General features: G+C 44.4%; 1 protein-coding gene across 1 annotated transcript; it reads left to right on the top strand.

Moving 5' to 3' along the window:
* Positions 1-4,382: 4,382 nt before the first annotated feature.
* CBX6 (chromobox 6) lies at positions 4,383-20,413 on the top strand. Its single transcript, XM_053469966.1, has 5 exons — positions 4,383-4,497; positions 9,794-9,837; positions 10,522-10,587; positions 10,872-10,938; positions 19,491-20,413. Exons 1-5 carry the CDS (start codon positions 4,429-4,431, stop codon positions 20,334-20,336), a joined length of 1,092 nt encoding a protein of 363 aa, XP_053325941.1. The 5' UTR covers positions 4,383-4,428; the 3' UTR covers positions 20,337-20,413.
* Positions 20,414-20,746: the final 333 nt, after the last annotated feature.

Here is a 20,746-nt window from a genome sequence, read left to right as displayed (position 1 = left end):
ATTTATGGATGTTTGGGGGCTTTACATATACTCCATTATTATTGGTTCAGTTGAGAATTCTATTTTTTTTTCTTTGCTCCTATGGGGAGTAGTAAAGGAAGTATTGTCAGGTGCATACCTAGTATTTGACACCCAGGGCGGATCCTGTATGTGGCACCCTCCAAACACAAAAAATTAATGTTTTAATATTTATTTCACAAATTTGTATACCAAATGTCAACAGGAAAAAAGGCGGAATCTGAAAAAATAATTGATTATTAAATAAATTAAGTTTACATAAATAACATTTACTGAACAGATATGGTACAGCATAACTCCTATCACTATAAACTGAACCTGATATTGACGGTAGTACAGCATAACTCCCATTACTATATACTGAGCTTGACATTAACATTAAAACAGCCTGCCTGTGCCACCTCTGTCCTCCTAAACAGCCTGCCTGTCCTATTTTTGCCCTTAAACACTTACTCACTTCATTCATTCACCCATTCATAGATCCATTCACTCTCCCGGCTGAGCATCACTGGGGCCGCGAAGACATCTAACCGAGCATGCAGCTTATTAATGGGTGCGCCCATGTGCTGTGTGAGGAAACTCTTTCCCTGCCCTGGGGGAGCAGGAACCTGGGCAGGAAGCAGGAAAAGAGTTTTCCCGCATAGTGTTCAGGGGCCACAGCGGTAAGCTGCAGACCCGTGTTTGTCAGCCATTGCGGCACCCCAGACCAACCGCCCCCCTGCCCCCTTTAGGTACACTACTGAGTATTGTGTCTTGTAATAAAACCATGAGCTATGTGAGGTGTCCCAGTAGGAGCAGTACCGCTTTTGTTTTAACCCTCAAACACACATTTTAAATAAAAAAACAAAAACTGTCTGCGCTTCTTACCCTAATAAAGTTGGCAAAAAATACATAAACCTAATATAAATGAGAGGTTTTGGTTATATGAATTGGCCAACGCATAATTAAGCTCACCCGCCACGTCAAGGCACACTCTCAATAGGGTGAGTACCTACTCTCACCTCCTACATAGTGGACACACAAAGCAGTTTATACTTCTACCAAAACCTTATTAATGTGTTGGGGGAGGTGCAATTAAACCTCCTCCCCATTAACCCCTGGACAGCAAGCTGCAACCAGACGGATGAGGAGCCAACAACCTCAAATACGTGTTTACACATTTTAAATAATTAACAGAGAGCACTATGGGCAAAACAGTCTTCCCACAGACAGGTTAAGACATCCTGAGGCCCAACGGAGGATACCAAATTACAAAGTTCCACAAGGGTTGCTGCATTATTCCCAACATCAAATGAAGCCCAAGCAAACCAGCAAACTTTTGCCAAAAGCCCTCAAAGCCTGCAATACACTCCTCCATCTTCCCAACAACTGAAGCCCAAGCAAACCAGCAAACTTTTGCTAAAAGCCCTCAAAACCTGCAATACATTCCTCCATCTTCCCAACAGCAGAATTATTTGAAATGCCAACCGTGGCACACCAAAACCACACACTTTATTCAGAAGTGCTGCAGCACGGCTGAACGCTACTTAAAAAAATCCAGCGAAGACTTTACTCAGATCACATCTGTCTAACTACCGCCCTATCTCTCTGCTTCCTTTTACCTCTAAGTTGCTTGAATGGATTGTGTACAATCGTCTTACTTCCTTTCCTCTAATTCCCTCCTTGACCCTCTACAGTCTGGTTTCAAGCCCCTTCACTCTGCTGAAACACCTCTAACAAAAGTCTCCAATGACTTGCTATCTGACAAAGCATAAGGTCACTTCTCCATCCTAATACTATTGGATCTCTCTGCTGCTTTTGATACAGTTGATTACCACCTTCTTCTTGACTCACTTGCTTCTAAAGGCATTCGAGATACAGCTCTCTCCTGGACCTCCTCATATCTGTCTGTCCGTTCCTTCTCTGTCAGCTTCTCTGGCAAGACATGATCAGCCCTTCCATTTTCGATTAGTGTCCCCCAAGGTTCAGTCCTTGGCCCTCTGCTGTTCTCTCTTTATACTTCATCTCTTGGCAGACTAATCAACGCATTTGGCCTCCAGTATCATCTATATGCAGATAATACCCAAATCTACCTGTCTTCTCCTGATCTCTCTCCATCTCTCACCCCCCATATTACCAACTGATTGTCTGCTATTTCTCATTGGATGTCACAACGCTACCTGAAACTTAATATTTCTAAAACTGAACTCATTATCTTCCCTCCTTCCATTTCCACTCAACTACCTGAATTATCTATCACCATTACCACACTACCTCTCACCCTTTCTTTGTGCCTTATGTTTGTCACCCCATTCCCTCAAGATTGTAAGCTTGCGGTTTGCCTTAGTCTATCAATTGTTGTCTTGTCATACCCCTTTAAGATATGTATTGTATTAAGCGCTGTGTAAATTGTTGGTGCTATATAAATAAAAGATAATAATAATATATTAATTTATATAAGGGCATGTTTTTCCAACACAACCCTGAAGCACTTGGTGTAAGCTTTCACTTGACCATCGTTACTAGGCCGTAGCCTCAACAAGTTACAATATGGAAAGTCCACCTATGCCGCTTGCTAAACAATAAATAAAAGTAGCAGGCACCCTATGTTTAACCCCTTAGTTCCCCTATAGACGTACCGGGACGTCCAAAAAACGCCCACAAAGAAACCCCTATGGACGTCCCGGTACGTCCAGCCTTTCGTGCAGCGTCAGGGACACATCCCTGCCGCTGCACGGGAGACCAGGCTGTCGTTTGACAGCCTGGACTCCCCCCTGGCAGCAGAAGCCGGCATTGCCGGCTTTCTGCTGCCCGATCTCCCGTAACAGCTTCCGGCATGAAAGCCGGTAAGCTGTTACGGTTGAAAGTGCCCGATCGCGCGATCGCGCAGTTGCAAACGCGCGATCGGGCATTCCCTTCCGGGTTACGTCACTGCTGACGTAACCCGGAAGGTCATCGGAGGACAGGATATCCCCTGCGGGGATAGCCTGCCCTCCGATGAGGCACAGAGACGCTGCGATCTCTATGCAGGTCTGTGGGGACCTGCATAGAGATCACAGTGTGATCGGTGCAGGGGGATCGCGGGGAGGGGAGTGAGAAACCATCTCTCTCACTCCCCCTCCCGTCCTGAAAGAGAAAAGCAGAAAAAAAAAAAAACGTTAGTCCATTTAAAAAATAATATTAAAAAAATCATTAAAATAATAATATAAATAATACAAAAAAAAATTATAATGTGGGCTGTGATGTCATTGTGACATCACTGGCATGTTCAGGAGGTCCCTAGGAGGACCTCTAACCATTACTGTGTAAAAATAATATATAAAAAATAAAAAAAATGTAAAAAAATTAAAATAAAAAAAAATTAAAAAAAAATATATAAAAAAAGATAATAAAAAAATTATTAAAAAACCTTACTTCCCATTGCCCTAGCATAACATCTAGCCAGTATAACCCTCCTGCCCCCGTTCACAACCCCCAAACCCGTTAAGCCATAGGCATAAAAATTATACAAAATTGTACACCTAATAGAACGCTCCCTGGTGCTGGGAAAGTCTGGAAAATCTATATAAATGAGGTATTTCTGAAATCAGGACACCTGAATTAATAAACTTGGAGGGGATTTTCCATCACTTTACCTAATTTTGTGAGGATTCAGAGGGAAAATGTAAAAAAAAATTAGTTTAATTTTCTAATCTTCGCTAGTTTTTACTAAATTTCTCATTCTAAATTTCCAGCTAATCATCCAACTATGGTATTAAACGAAAGCTCTATCTCTCCTTGAAAAAACGATATATAGTTTATATGGGTACACTATTCACAGGAAAAGAGAATCATCGCTAAACCGACATACCCCAAAAATGGCAAAATTGCTCTGGGCTTTGAGGTACCAAAAACCCCTGGGACTGAAGGGGTTAAACATAGTTAAAACAATATACAAAATGCATAATTGTGCTCTTCTTTTGTTGACGTTTCCTTATCTTTTTCAAGAAATATAATTTACACATCAAATAAATACAACAATGAAGTCTTTATCTCTCTATAGCAATGACCTTTCTAAGAGCAATTCATGTCAGAAGACCACGAAAAAGCGAGCGCGGAGTTCCCGCCACGCATCGGGGGCGCGCACTCCACTTCGGCCATTCAGGTCGCGTGCTTGAGGGCTGGTAATATTTAGATGATGGCTTTAGACGGATAGGGGTGGGGTAGAGGGGAGAAGGTGGGGTTACTTCAAGCGCCTGCAGTAGAGGTTTGAGGTGGGTGTGTGAGAGGATGTGTCGCTTCAGCAGAAAAGGAGCCAATAGTATACTGGCATTTAGGATAGGCGGGGTAAGGCCATTGACAGCAGTGATGGGCGGAGCCAAAGCCGGGGTGACAGCAGCCGGGAAAGGAGGAGCTGTCTGCTTGTTAGTCTTGGCCAGGGTCTCGTTGAATATGGAGCTGTCTGCAGTCGGGGAACGGGTGTTCGCTGCTGAGTCTATCATTAAACGGCGTATCAGGAAGGTGAGAAATCGGTATCTAGCGCTTTGGAGGACTCCAGCCGCGCTGGCATGATGAAAGGACCTCAGTATCCGTATTTCTTCACCGGTCCTTGTTTACCGAAGAGTTGCGCAGAGAAAGCCAGTGGCGCAGGCCTTTGCTGCAGCGCAATGGCGCGGGATTGCGTTCACTCTTTCGTTGCCACGGCGAGGAACACCTCCTCAGTTGGCATGGCAGTGCAGGCTCATTTGTTAATGAAATCCGTGAGCCAAGGCCCTTCAATGTATCTTGCGCCTTATACCCCAGGCACTCCAGCTATTGCATTGCTTGTATCTAGGGACGTGTAACCGTCATACCTGACATTAAGATTTAACTCACCTAAAGACCACCCCCCTTTTCTGCGCGAGCTACTGTTATTCCTTTAAACACCTTAATATTAAGGCTACGTAGTGATCAACCATATTCAGTGAAAGATGGAGGTGCAGCGCCATGCTGAGCAGTCATATGCCTTTTTAAAGGGTTAAAATCAAAACGATGGCATCAACAGATTCCCTGTACCCATGTTTAATACATAAACAATTTCGTGCTTGTTTCCCCATCACCACTGTATACAGCTGCCTGCTGACACCTTCACACTTGAAGTATCCCGCTGTTACATCACTGGGGATTTACTCACATCCATTCCTATTGCAGTAATTGGCTAATTTCGTCCCATTCCATCAGTGTGCATTCTGTATGCATGTATATATATATGTATATATATATATGTGTGTGTGTGTGTGTGTGTGTGTGTGTGTATGATATATATACCCACAGTCTTGTGTTTTCAACTTGACAACCACACACTTCCTGTGCAGCTGTGCTGTTTTCATGATGTTATAGTAGTGTTGACTCTAAATGCACTGGCGGATTGCCATTCTCAACTTGTAAGGTTGTTGTATCCTAAAATATTACATGGATGTTTTGCTACTTTGAAGCTTTTGATAGCATTAATACTTTGTTGCGGATTTGAATATTACGTGATTAGTTAATGTATAACAATCATTCAAATAAAGGGACTACCCAGGCTGTATTTCTTAGAAATACACAATCTGTGACTTATTTGTGGCAACTTCCTACTGTGTGGTGTGAAATCTTGTCTGTTCACCCTTGGTGTATGATGTATAATTCAACCAGCTGAGTCCTTCTTCCTGGAGAAGCCTGACAGTATTGACCCTCTATAATGAATATGGAGTGTAAACCCCAAATAAGCAACCTTGTGTTGTGCAAGTTGTTTTTCTCAAAGCAGGCTGATTGCTCTTGGGTTACAATTCAGTTTTTTTATACTTTCCATAAAGGTTTTGCATTATGAAAGTAACGGGTATGTATTATGAAAATTGCTTTAAACTTTTAGCTTAAATTCTTATGAAAAAATGTTTGCTTAGCACCATGAACCCAACAGATACAATCTATCTATGGAAAGCTCTCCACATTTACTTTATCATAGTTCTAATGCAGTCTGTTTTAGAAAGCGGTGGACTTATCCACCGGCCACCTTTGTGCTGCCGTCTATACTTCTGAGTGCCAGGATATGATGTCCTATCCCGGTTATCCACCATTTAAGGACACACAGAACAGGGAGGAAGAAAACTCAGGAGGACCATGCAGTGCAGCTGTTCATAGTGTTAATGGGCCAGCTGCAGAGATCAGTGGTCTTTCTTTTAACTGGCCCACTGAGTGAATCAGGATCCTGTTACGAAACCAAATGACTGCCGGCTGTGGCCAGAAAACATCACCGGTCACAGAGAATTTTATTAAAGGAAATTCAAACAACTAAGTATGTTGACGTAGTTTGAAAATTATTGCTGTGCTAAACTAACTTCTCATATTACGATAGCTATATATATATATATATATATATATATATATATACATATACATATACATATATATATATATATATATATATATATATACATATATATATATATATATATATATATATATATATATATATATACATATACATATACATATACATATATACACATACACACAGACTTTTATGTCCAAACTGCAGATCCTCTGCCCTGGGAGAGAGAAAAAAAAATCTAAGCTAAATCTTGGCAGAATGTGTGTCTGTCTAATACATGTGTAATACATACTGACAGCTTCCTCCCCTGTAGAACTTAGGTGAAGCACAGTCTCATATAGTCAAAGAATGCTTAACCATAAACAAACCCTAAAGAGTACATGTCAAAAAGAGGTGTTCTGCACAAGATCATAATCTCTACTTGATCATGGGTGATAGTGTCTTCCTGTTTTCTACAAATCATAGGAGTAGAGCCGAGTGTTATTGATAGCTTGTTAATTGTGTGCGCATGTGTTTTATTTTTTATTATAACTAACTAACTGCTTCAGTTTTTCATACTGTTTACTATTTGGACTTACTTATTTTTAACTTACTCTGTAAACTCTTTACCAGATGTGGTGGTCTATGGAACTTCATGCTGCATCCAGAAGATGTGCGCAAATGTTTTTTGGCTACATCTTAAAACGTCTTAAATGACTAGCATGATTTAATATTTCCGTGTCGGTCAGTTTCAGGCTTAACATGGCTTCATATTCTATTTCTTTGTATTAGTAATGGTGTTTAACAAATTATATACTTAGTTTGAAAGATGCTTAATAAACAATGCTATAAAAAAAAAGTGTTTTTTGGCTTCATAATATGTAATTTTGAAATATATTCCCTACTGTGGTCTCTGATGACCAGGCCTGGAAAAATATCACACTGAGTTTGAGGAGATACTCAATTCCTCAGTCGTGTATTTTACTTTGTAGTTCGTTATACATTACTGAACATATTTTTTACACACTTAAAGTCTAAATCTACTACACCGATAAAAAAGGGAAAGCTTAATTATCATGATGATGGAGAGTGCCAGTGTGGTCCACAGCAGCACATGCTTAAAGTATCTTTAAAAATGAATGAGCAACTTCTTGACTCATACGTATCTGTTTTATTTATAATATAATTTTTAGCGCTCATACAATCTGTAGAAAAAAAAAAAACATAAAACAAGCTAGGCACTAACCAAACACCCCAATACAATATTTAAACGAAAGTACTGTATTTGCTCAATTATAAGACAAGTTTTTTTTCCCCCAGAGCAAATGCTCTGAAAAACATCCCTCGTCTTATATTCAAGGTCGTCTTCTAATCAGACCTCAAATAGAGGTCTGACTACAAGACTAAGATCCAGATCCGCAGCGCTGCAGGGAACCTGGATCCTCCTCTTCGGCAGCCTCTGCTGCTGCCGGCACTTCCTCTGGGGGCTTCTATGACTAGGTGCCAACATCACGTGACCTTCCAATGCGCCACCATAGAAGTGCCGGCAGCAGCGGAGGGTGTCTGTGCGCATCCCGCAGCCGGCTAAAAGGCATATCAGGGAGGCAGAGTGGCATATAAGGCATATCTGGGGGGCAGAGTGCAATATAGGCGGTATAAGGCATTTCTGGGGAGCAGAATGGCATATAAGGTGGTATAAGGCATATCTGGGGGGCAGATGTGCATAACTGGGGCAAAGTGGCAAATAAAAACAGTCTTTTCAATTATAGTTTTTATTAAATATGAAAAATAGTTTACATGTGAATTAATATTTACTAGTAAAACTTTTTTTCCTTTAGGGTAGTCTTATATTGAGTTTTTTTCTTTTTTTCCCCTAAATTAATATTCAAATTTTGGGGGGTTGTCTTATAATCAGGGTCAAATACGGGCAATTATAATTGGGCAAATACGGTATTGGATTCGGCATGCCACAAAGGCAATAGATATATTTTGAAATATACATAAAGAAAGTACATACTAAATCTGCCTTTGTCAAAGGTTGAAACAGCTTATTTCTTTGTTTTAGGTGTGTGTGTGTGTGTGACAATCAAACTTATCCCTTGAAACTGGCCCAGTTGTACTATGGAGGCCAATGCAGACTTCTATAGTATAGTGTCAATAGGATTTAACATAACATGACCCCTCTCAAATAAGGGTGCAGACTATCCTAATTAATGCAGCAGTTCGTTTTGGCAGATTCACTTGTGTAGATGTTACAGGTTCTTGAAAACCTGTAGTTAAGAGGACCCTGACCCTGTCATATAAACAAATGGCAAGCACTTTGGCTAAAATAAGAACTTGATCAAATAAGTAAGTCTTAGACCAGAAAACTAGGGATGGATGCAATCAATACCTGTACATTGTATTTACTTCTTTGCTCTATATTATTGCAACTCCAATTTATTTAACTCACTGTTGGAGAACCTCTGTGCTAGGAGCACATGCAAGCCAGATATTCCTTTTGAGTGGAAACTTAACAAAATTTCCTATAAACAAGGGTAGGTCTGAGTACCTAAATATTAGTAGAATCACTGGAAAATTGCAGAAAATATATTGCTGCAAAATGAAATAAGCCTACTTCCACAAGGCACCTCCACACTTGCCCCCCAAGAGTAGACCAGTAGATATGCCCAGTGCACAAGTGCATCTTTTCACAGGTCACATGTAACAGACTGCAAAGCAAAAACACTTCTATTCCATCATCTAGCTTACATTTCAACTTCTTATGCCACCACCTTCATCCCATCCCAGATTTGCAAGGTCTTAAGAAGCCTCACTCAGGCATCTGAATTTACCCATTTAAAGCTCCCTTTGTGGTTGTCTGTGTAACTTTATTTTTTGATAAACACACCGGCAACGCATAGTTTTGGGGGATGAAGTTTGCAACTATATTGGCTCATGGACCAATGAGGAAATTCAAAGTTAGGTAGCGACTCAAATCAAAATGAGATCAGGGATATCAGCTGCCTGAGCCATCAACCCTGCTGATGACCTCTCTGTTCTGATTTCATATACTGTTATCAGGTCAGTAGGACTCCATGATCCCTATGTTAACAGTAGGTAAGGAAATAAGAGGGATTTGAAACGATTTCTTCAAAAAGATGAACAATGCCCTGCCTTCCTGATTGCAATGTGTTCGATCAGCTAAGTAAAGTGTTCAGGGATTCCAGAAGGGTCTGGATAGACCCAGTGGTGTAAGAGAAAATGTCTACAGCCCCCTTCGAGATTTACAGTCGTGGGTCCCCATGCTCCTCCTACGCATTTATACAGTACTTACACACTAACATATTTATATACACACTAATGCGCGCATCTTGACCATTTTTTTCCCCTTTTTTTTATTTATTTATTTTATTTTGAGTATATTGTCTCTTTAATTGTATGCCAAGCAAATTCTTGTCTCGGATTAAAAATGAAGCGGTGTTAACATTTTCTTCCCCATTTTTTCAGGGCCGCATTGAATACCTGGTGAAATGGAAAGGGTGGGCCATAAAGTAAGTATTTCTAAACAATCATTCTGTTTACTACCTGCATCTATTTAGCCATCTTACTTACTTGAGGATATTTAAAGCTATTACTGTTCATTTTTCTGAAATACGCCTTGCTGGGTTGTAGGGCACAGTAATGTTTTTAATAATATGTATACTGTAAGTTTATTGCACTTCTGCTGCACAGTACCACTTATACTGATTCTCAGAAGTATTTCCAACCCATGCAGAGGTCTGCTAAATTATATAATGATCCTAATGTCACGCAGTTTATTGTTATTGCAGTGATGCCCAAAGAAAGTATTTGGTGATTTATTTATTTATTTATTTATTTATTTATTTTTTCCTTGTGAACCTATCTTTAATCCTAAAGTGTAATCTTTTTACGGTATTTTTTAATGGTTTGCATTTGTGTGTGTTTTTTTGTGTCTCAACCTTGAGGTGTTACATGAAGTTCCATGCCATCCAAGAATACTTGGGTTTAACCTCTCTACTGACTAGACTAAAGATCAACTATCGCAGAAAATCAAAACATCATGACATAGGTCATAATATCGTAAAAATATTCAGAACTTCTACCAATTACAACTTGTTTACAACGTGTCTTTGCCCATTATAGCACATTTATATTGTGCAACTTGTCATGTGGCTTTTCACAGTTATGATTTTTTTTATTTATTTATTTTGCAGGTATAGCACTTGGGAACCGGAGGAGAACATTTTGGATTCCCGTCTCATTGTGGCATTTGAGCAAAAGTGAGAATTTATAACCTTCTTTCACATCTTGAATTTTTATGTGTTCAGACTTCCCTCATTTTTCTGCCCCTTTTATAACATATCATTTGTGGGAAATTTTGACCTATTATCATAACTTGAAATATTGATAGACCTTTTTGTAGATCCCTTTGCACCTTATCATGTTTCAGCTCTGGAGATATTTCATGTAACGTGTCTGATTCAAGAATGCCTTTGTTTCTACTTTCCCTACATGTACTATGGCAAACCTTGTTCCCTTTGTTGTGTCTTCTCTAACTTCACAGGGAAAGAGAGCAGGAAATTTATGGACCGAAAAAACGGGGACCTAAACCAAAAACCTTCCTTTTAAAGGTAATTAAAAATGTGTCTTAGGAAATGGTTGTTAATCGTTCAGTGAGCAAACAGTTCACGGAGTAGTTGGCGAATGTTTTGTATGTGCCACAGAATGAACATGTTTATTTTGATGCATGTAATTTTGGCCTTTAGTTAGATGTTTGCAACTAATGGTTGGTTTCAGAAGTCTTACTTTATAAAATGATATGCTATTGACAACATTCCTTTGTGATCCCACCACAGCTCTTCTTCCAGTCCAAAAACAAGACTCTCTAAATTACCAATTCAGTCAACCATACACCAGGTAGACATTGTCCCATAGTCCTGTGGTTTTTGCCCCATTTTTTTTCTTCACCTTTTGTGCTGTGGCCCCCGACCAGTAAGAGGGTAAATGGTAGAGAGGCCTTCTTGTAATGTCTTCCGGATTAATTTTCTCCTGTCTTGCCTGCATCCTACTGGCTGCCATTCGGTTTTAAATCCAAGTTACAGATTACCCTGCTATAAATATAAATGATGCCTTACTTATCCACCTCAAAGCCTGAGACTTTCTCCTTTAAAGTCACTTGTTCTAGGAAAGGAAGGAAGGTCACTGAGAATCCCTATTTTTGGTGGAAGAGTTTTGGAAACTAATGTATTCAAATCCCCTGGAGATGCTGGAGGAGGCAGGGCAAAAACATTAGACGGTCTAAAATGTTTCCAGTTTTCTTCAGGAAATTTCACAAAATGTATGCAGTGGCAGAGAAAGCTACAGAAGCTGTCGTTCATCTTGAGGATGCTTCCCAGTTTTTTAGCCAAAGACCTGGAGATGAGGATATTGCCACATATAAGATAGCCAGCCTACGCTGGTGTGGTTTTCATGGCCCTCTGGCTGAGATTTTGGGCAACAGTCTGCAATGGTGCATCTATAGAAAGTTGCTGTTTACCTTAACAAGTTGCTCCTTGAGGCTCATTTTCCTTCCACTCTGCAGCTCCATATCACCTAGATGCAACCCTGCATTGACTTGGATGGATGGTGAATCTACAGAAGTCTTGCTGCCATGTCAGAGACTAATCCAAGGGAATTTTAGATACATTGCAAAATAACCACTTTCTGCTGATGGAGTAGACCAGCAACCTGTGAAAGTTGGTGGAAACTCCTGGTGAGGAAGCTATTTTGCACCATAAGACAGGTGATATTGCTTTTGGGTTGTTTTCACAGCACCTGGATCATCTTGAGTTTTTCTGAGCTCATCTAGAGTAGTGGAAAGGGCTTCTGGCAAAATAGGGTTGGTCTTGCTCTGAGAGGAAAGGAACTTGCTTTATTGGCCCTTTATGCTTCTCCCCAAAAGCCTCTCCTGGTAAGCTCCATGTAAAACTTTCATTTCCAAGTCCTACATGGAGCATGGAGTTTGTGCTGTGGCCTTTGAAACAGACAAAGCTACATATCAACTACTGGTTTTTCTTATCCATTTGGAAGGTCCAGAGGGGCAAACCCCATTATCTGTAAGTGAAAGAGGTCTTAATTTAGACCAAAAACGCAATTCTTGGTCAGAAGCAATCCTATTGCAACTGATTGTATTTTGTCAAATCCTAATCAAATCTGTGGGTGAATTTTCCATATCAATATCCAGGGAAATGGAGGTGTGCCAGGTCATTACAGGGCACCTAGGCTGTGTTTTGTAGAGCTGATGGCTTCAGCAGACAACATAAAGGTTGAGCAATTTTTCTTCATTTTCATTTTCCCAGGAGGAGACAATCTTGCTCTAAACTCACTTTCTCAAGAATGGAACTCAAAACCTGCATGTATCTTCTCTGCCTTTCCTCTGCGCAGTTGATTTCAGATCAGGATGGTCAGAACAAATGCTATTATGAGTGCTTTAGACTAAGATGTTTTTGGTATGCAGACCTAGTCCAGATGTTACTAGTGCCATCCTCTACATTCCTGGAACATCCAGAACTTCTTTCTCGGAGACCTGTTTTGCATATGTGTCCAGCTCTATTAAATGGGGCAGCCTAGAGGGTCAGGTGTGTTTCCAGATAAACCAAGATCTGCTGTGTGGTCAATACTATGCTGAAAAGCAGGACACCGATGTCCTAGAACATCTCTTCTGTATGTGGTTCTTCTCAGTCTTTTATGTTTCAGGCTGTCACGGGGTCAGGGAGAGAGGAAGGATCCTACTATGCAGATAAGCACTGTAGAGAAGTCCAGTATACAGTCCGTAATCAAAAGGGCAAAGGCAGGCAGCGAGGTCAAACGTTTCCGAGGTCGAGGCAGGCAGAATAGGAGCAAAACGGGTAAACAGATCCGAGGTCGTAGGCAGGTAGCGAGAATCGTAGTCAAAAAACAGGCAAAGGTCGGTACACAAGGAATTCAAGATAATATAACGCAATCAGCACACCCAAAAAGTATTACACTTTGAACGGGTGAAGACAGGAGAGAAAAGTGGCGTTTAAATAGGAGAGTAATTGCAAACAGCTGTGTAGCGCACGCTACGTACGTTGCGTACGTCGCGTACGCTGCACAGGCTGAGTACGCTGCATAGATTGCGCACGCTGCGTAGATTGCGTACGCTGCGTAGATTGCGTACGCCGCGTACGCAGTGTACGCAGCGGTACGCCCGATGCGGACCTGCGCCGCGTCATACCCGCGTCCCCTTCGGTACGCGAGGGAGACGCACTGACGCGCCCACGGCGAGCAGACGCGGTCCCAGCAGAGGTAGAAGATGCGGGACCGCGACACCGCCGTGTGCGCACGGCGGGAACCGCAGCGACGGAGGAGTCGGGACCAGGCGAGGCAGCCCTGGCGTCAGAGGTAGGTACAGCGGCGCGCGTGACAGTACCCCCCCCTCCAGGAGCGCGTCCCGAGCGAGACGGAGCCGGACGAAGAGGGTGGAGCGCATGAAACCGAGCGACGCGAAGGGGAGCATGAACGAAGCGAGCGGGCACCCACGTCCGTTCCTCAGGACCGTACCCCTTCCAAGCCACGAGATACTGAAGGCCGTTACGAACCCTACGTGAATCAAGGATTCTGTCGACGACGTATTCCTCATGACCATGGACGGCAAGCGGGGCTGGAGGCTTGAAAGGAACGGTAAACTGATTGGATACATAGGGTTTCAGCAGGGAGACATGGAAGGACCGCGGAATCCGCATGGTAGGTGGCAAGGCAAGGGACACCGTCACGTCGTTGAGCTTGGCACGAACGCGGAAAGGCCCAATAAAACGAGGCCCCAGGGTCCGGGAAGGTTGCCGCAAACGGATGTTTCGCGTAGATAACCAGACACGGTCGCCCACTTGATAGTCCGGAGGTGGAGTCCTCTTGGCATCAGCAAAGCGTTTATAGCGAAGTTGGGCTTTCAGGAGAACCTCCCGGAGTTTCTTCCAGTGAGCGTCCATGTCAGATACACGCTTGTCTACCGCGGGTACCATGGACGAGGAACGAGAAGACGGAGGAGGCAGTATGACAGGGTGATAGCCCAGGGCAGCAAAAAATGGGGTACATCCAATGGACTCATGCAGAGAGCCATTATAGGTCATCTCTGCGAGCGGCAGGAGAGACGACCAATTGTCCTGGCTATCGTTGCTGAACATTCGCAAGTATTGTTTGAGTGTTTGGTTAGTCTTTTCGGTTTGTCCATTGGTCTGCGGATGATAAGCAGTCGATAAGTGGAGTTGTATTCCGAGTCTCTGGCAGAGGTGTCTCCAATAGCGGGATATGAATTGTGTACCGCGATCGGACACCATGTGGAGCGGAAGACCGTGAAGACGGACGATGTGATTGATAAAAACATCGGCAAGTTGTGAAGAGGATGGCAGGCGTGGTAAGGCGACGAAATGAGCTTGCTTGGAAAAACGGTCGACGACCACCAAGACAGTCGTGTTACCCTGTGATTTGGGGAGATCCACGATAAAGTCCATCGACACGTGTGTCCAGGGAGCCGTGGGAACGGGAAGAGGATGCAGGAGACCTTGAGGTCGACTCCGAGAGGTCTTCTGGCATGCACAGGTGTGACAGGCGGCCAGATATGTTCGGACGTCTCTGGTGAGTGATGGCCACCAGAATGACCTGCGGATGCGGTATTCTGTCTTCCGGAACCCAGAATGACCAGCGAGGAAGGATTTATGTCCCCAGTGAAGAACATCCGTACGAAGACCGGGAGGAACGTAGAGGCGTCCCGGAGGAGGACGTTCAGAAGGCGGGATGGCCCTTTGGGACATACGGATCCTGCTCATCGTGCGTATGGACAGACTGGCAACAAGACGTGTGGATGGAATGATGGGTTCGTTGATGTGCTGATCCCTGTGGTTATCGTGTTGTCTAGAGAGGGCATCAGCTTTGATGTTTTTGGAGCCTGGTCTGTAGGTGATATAGTAATTGAACCGGTTGAAAAATAGCGACCACCGTGCTTGTCGAGGGCTTAATCTCTTGGCGTTCTCGATATACAGCAGGTTCTTGTGGTCTGTTAGGATGATCACGGGTTGTTCTGTACCCTCTAGAAGATGGCGCCACTCCTCAAGTGCCATTTTGATGGCTAGGAGTTCACGGTTACCGACGTCGTAATTCCGTTCGGCTGCGGAGAAACCCTTAGAAAAGAAGGCACATGGATGATATTTTGTGGTTTGATCATGGCGTTGTGATAGGACAGCCCCTGCTCCGGTTTCGGATGCATCTACTTCCAGGAGAAACTGTTTGGTAGGATCCGGCCGACGTAACAGGGGAGCTGAGACAAAAGCTTGTTTTAGCCGTTCGAACGCCTGTCGGGCGTGTGTGGACCACTGAGACGGATCGGCTCCTTTTTTCGTCAAGGCGGTAATAGGGGCTGCTATGGTAGCGTAGTTTCTGATGAATCGCCTGTAATAATTAGCAAAGCCCAGGAACCTTTGGACGGCTTTGAGTGTTCTAGGGAGGGGCCAGGCTGTGATGGCCTCGAGTTTGGCAGGATCCATGTGAAGTCCTTCGGAGGAGACGATATAGCCAAGGAAGGGTAGACGTGTCTTCTCGAATAAGCATTTTTCAGCCTTGGCATACAACCCGTTCTCCCTTAGCCTTTGTAGAACAGCTCGTAGGTGGTGTCGATGTTTTTCGAGTGTTGGAGAATAAACGAGAATATCGTCCAAATACACGATGACATGAGATAAGAGCATGTCCCTGAAGACGTCATTTATGAAGGACTGAAATACTGCAGGAGCGTTGCATAACCCGAAGGGCATGACTTTATATTCATAGTGCCCGAAGCGGGTGTTGAAGGCCGTTTTCCATTCATGCCCGGACTTGATACGGATCAGATTGTAAGCACCCCTGAGGTCTAGCTTTGTGAAGTATTTGGCTCCTTTCAGGAGGTCGTAAATCTCTGTGATGAGAGGAAGGGGGTACCGGTTTTTTATGGTGATACGGTTTAACCCCCTATAATCGATGCATGGCCGTAGGGAACCCTCTTTCTTGGCCACGAAGAAAAATCCAGCTCCAGCAGGAGAAGAGGATGGGCGGATGAAGCCTTTCTCCAGGCTTTCTTGGATATAACGTTCCAGAGCTTTGTTCTCCGGTTCGGAGAGGGGATAAGTACGTCCCCGTGGCGGATCGGTTCCAGGCAACAGATCGATAGCACAATCGTAGGAACGGTGTGGTGGTAGCCTCTCCGCATCTTTTTTGGAGAATACATCCAGATAATCCCAGTAGTGTCTAGGTACTATGGTTTTGGGATCTGTGGGTGTGATCTCGAGGACGAGATTGAGTCGTCGACAAGGCATGACACAAGACTCTTGACAGTAATTGCTCCACGCTAGTATGTCTCCTTTTACCCAATCGATGTGTGGGTTGTGCTGTCGCAGCCAGGGATGTCCCAAGATTAGAGGGGCATGAGGAGACTTGATTATCTCAAACGTGAGCTGTTCCTGGTGGGTTACCCCTACCAGTAGGGTCAGAGGTACGGTTTCCTGTGTCACGAGTCCTGATCCCAGAAGTGAGCCATCAACGGAAGCGACCAGTGAGGGAGCTGTCTTGGTACGAAGCGGTATGTGCTGCTCCTTCGCCCACTGGTGATCCATGAATATGCCCGCAGCCCCGGAATCTATGAATGCGCGGGTGGCTACAACGTGTTCCTCCCAACGGATGGAGACGGGCACCGTCAGGCGTGTAGTGGGAGGAGAAGAAAAAGGACGTGTGCTTAGGTTGCCTTCTCCGGTGCAACCTAAGCGTTGTCTTTTACTGGTTTGCTGGGACAGGAGAACAACAGGTGATCAGCTCGGCCGCAGTATAGACAGAGCCCCTGTGTCCGTCTGTGTTTCTTTTCGGCCTCAGTGAGGTGGCGCACTGTCCCTATTTCCATGGGTTCGTCGACCACGAAGGAGGAAGATGTGGCAGCCGAAGGCCTTGTGTAGCCGGAGGCGAGCGGTACTGGTCTTTTCCCACGGGAGTGTTCGTTCGCCCTTTCTTGGATACGTTTATCCACTCTGAGACAAAGGGCTATGAGATCCTCAAGATCCGCAGGGGTATCATGGAAGACGAGGGCGTCTTTGATCTTCTCATTGAGGCCTCGTCGGAAGGCTGCTTTGAGAGCGCCCTCTTCCCAGTTGGTTTCATGGGCCAGGGTGCGGAATTCCACCGTATACTGAGCCAAGGTTTTGCGGCCTTGTTGGATGTCAAGCAGTGAAGACTCCGCTGTTTCTTTACGACCTGGCGCATCGAAAACAGTCCGTACGGCTTCCATGAAAGCGGGGCAGTCCTCGAGGAGATAGGAATCTTGCTCCACGAGGGGAGAAGCCCACAGTAAGGCATCACCTTTGAGCAGCGAAATGATGAATGAGACCCTCTTGGAGGATGTCTGGAACGCCTGGGGGTGATTTCGGAAGTGGAGCATGCATTGATTAAGGAAGCCACGGCATTCCTTCGGATCTCCAGAATATTTGTCTGGCAGAGGGAGCCTGGCAACAGCACCTGTGTCCTCGTGATGAGCGTCTCTGTGATGGGGTGTTCCCACAGTTGGGAGAGACGTCAAAGAACGCAACAAGTCCGTCATGGCATCCACCTTCTGTTCCAGGGACTGTAGCTGGGTGGCTTGCGCCGCCAGACGCTGGTCCTGTAGGTCTTGGCGGGCTTGCAACCGCGCCATATCCGCGGGATCCATGTTATGACCCCGTTCAAAACTGTCACGGGGTCAGGGAGAGAGGAAGGATCCTACTATGCAGATAAGCACTGTAGAGAAGTCCAGTATACAGTCCGTAATCAAAAGGGCAAAGGCAGGCAGCGAGGTCAAACGTTTCCGAGGTCGAGGCAGGCAGAATAGGAGCAAAACGGGTAAACAGATCCGAGGTCGTAGGCAGGTAGCGAGAATCGTAGTCAAAAAACAGGCAAAGGTCGGTACACAAGGAATTCAAGATAATATAACGCAATCAGCACACCCAAAAAGTATTACACTTTGAACGGGTGAAGACAGGAGAGAAAAGTGGCGTTTAAATAGGAGAGTAATTGCAAACAGCTGTGTAGCGCACGCTACGTACGTTGCGTACGTCGCGTACGCTGCACAGGCTGAGTACGCTGCATAGATTGCGCACGCTGCGTAGATTGCGTACGCTGCGTAGATTGCGTACGCCGCGTACGCAGTGTACGCAGCGGTACGCCCGATGCGGACCTGCGCCGCGTCATACCCGCGTCCCCTTCGGTACGCGAGGGAGACGCACTGACGCGCCCACGGCGAGCAGACGCGGTCCCAGCAGAGGTAGAAGATGCGGGACCGCGACACCGCCGTGTGCGCACGGCGGGAACCGCAGCGACGGAGGAGTCGGGACCAGGCGAGGCAGCCCTGGCGTCAGAGGTAGGTACAGCGGCGCGCGTGACACAGGCTATGTGGAAGGGCCTGTGTTGCAGTCAGTGTGTATATATATATATATATATATATATATATATCTCCGCTATGTGAGTTAAGGACTCATTCTGTGGCCACATCCTGGGCAAAACTGGCAAGCCTCCTTCCTATGCAAATCTGTAAGGCTGAAGTATGGAACAATTTGCATATATTTTGTAAAGCACTATAGTTTTTAGTTGCCTTTTGTTTTTGTATGTACTTTTTCTTTTTTGTTTTCTTCTTTTTTTCTTCCCTGCTATAGCACATGGTCCATGCTAACAGGGGAACAGAAACATCTCACCTCTCTCTTTATTTTCCTTCTGTATCCTCCAGCAGAACTGCTTTTGCCCCTCCTTAATACTTATACCTATCATGCAAGCATAATGTACACTTACTATGCAACCTTGTGCACATTTTACAAATAAGGTTTAAAGTATCTAGGTGCAACTTTCAACCAACCTCTTATCAAGAGATATAAAAGTCCCTAGCTAGGACTGAAACATCAAGCTTTTTGTTTACCATTTAATTTATTAATATATGTACTTTTTGTCTTTATTGTATGTGTCTTGTTATTATTAATATTTATGAAGTGGAATTTGGGAAAGGGCCTGTTTTCTGTATTCACCAATCCCCCCCCCCCCCGGTTCTCAAGTGAGAATTTTATTTCCCCATTATTAACTACTTAAAACAGCTTGTAAGTCCAGAAACTTTTTCTGTAGCATATAACTTTGCCTCCTATCCCTTTCACAGGCTCGAGCCCAGGCTGAAGCTTTACGTATAAATGACGTCCATTTCTCTGTTAAACCTGGTTCCAGCGTTTCTCCAAAACTGCACTCTAGCGCAGCAATGCACCGCCTGAAGAAAGACATCCGCCGCTGCCACAGCATGTCTCGTCGCCCTTTGCCCCGGCCAGACCCCAGTGCACCTTCTGGAACAAACTCGGGTCTGCGTCCCCCTGTGTCGCCCTTTTCCGAGACTGTGCGCATCATCAACCGTAAGGCCAAGCCTCGAGAACCTAAAAGAAGCCGTATTATTCTTAACCTTAAAGTGATTGACAAAGGAGCAAAAGCACCTCTTGGGCGCCCCAAAATTCCCTCTCGTAATAGGGTGATTGGAAAGAGCAAGAAATTTAGCGAGAGTATGCTTCGCACCCAGATCCGCCATCTAAAATATGGATCCTTCCCCCTGTACAATAAACCAGTTCTTCGTGGCCCAGATGGTGCCAAAACAGAGGAAGAAGCCACCAATCAGGGGCTAGCTGATGATAGCTCCAGTACATCTGGATGCCCATCTCCTGCACCTTCTGATGACCGTCCCCCCAAGCTGCTGCCTGAAACTCTTAGCCCTGCTGTTCCTGATTGGCGAGAGTCAGAGGCATTGGATCTATCTATCCCGCCAGAGTCATCTGCTAGCAAACGGGGGCAGGGAGAGCCTGATGATTCTGATCCCGAAGAAGAAGCTGGAGATTGGCGTCCAGATATGTCTCCATGCTCCAACGTAGTGGTAACAGATGTCACCAGCAATCTGTTGACGGTCACCATTAAGGAGTTCTGCAATGCCCAAGACTTCGAGAAAGTGGCAGCTGCTGGCAAATAGAGGGCAGGAGGGCATAACTCCATTAATTTAGGAAAATTTTACGTACTGAGATTTTAAAGGTTTATTCACTTAAACATCCAAGGTAGCTCCAGACCCCCCCCCCCCATGTCTGGAAGGTAAAGTCCATATTTAGTTAGTGGTGCTTCAGTGCAAGACTTCTTTCGTCATGATGTTCACTTGAAATTGCTGCAAAAAAAAAAGCACTGCTTAGTAAATATGAACTTCAATTCTGTTTAATAATATTGAGGGCAGGTTAAAATATTTTTTGTAGGCTAAAAAACGTGACCAGAAGGGAAGGAGAAACACAAAAAGAAAAGCTTGGTTCACCTAGTCTGCACTTTGGTGCAGCAGGAGTTCACTTTGCTGTAGGCTATTTTGCCACATCCTGAGTGTTTTAGCAGGATGGACTA

Source organism: Spea bombifrons, chromosome 6 (genome assembly GCF_027358695.1).
Source record: "Spea bombifrons isolate aSpeBom1 chromosome 6, aSpeBom1.2.pri, whole genome shotgun sequence".
In the NCBI taxonomy this organism is placed as follows: Eukaryota; Metazoa; Chordata; class Amphibia; order Anura; family Pelobatidae; genus Spea; species Spea bombifrons.
This window is presented reverse-complemented; position numbering and strand designations above follow the sequence as displayed.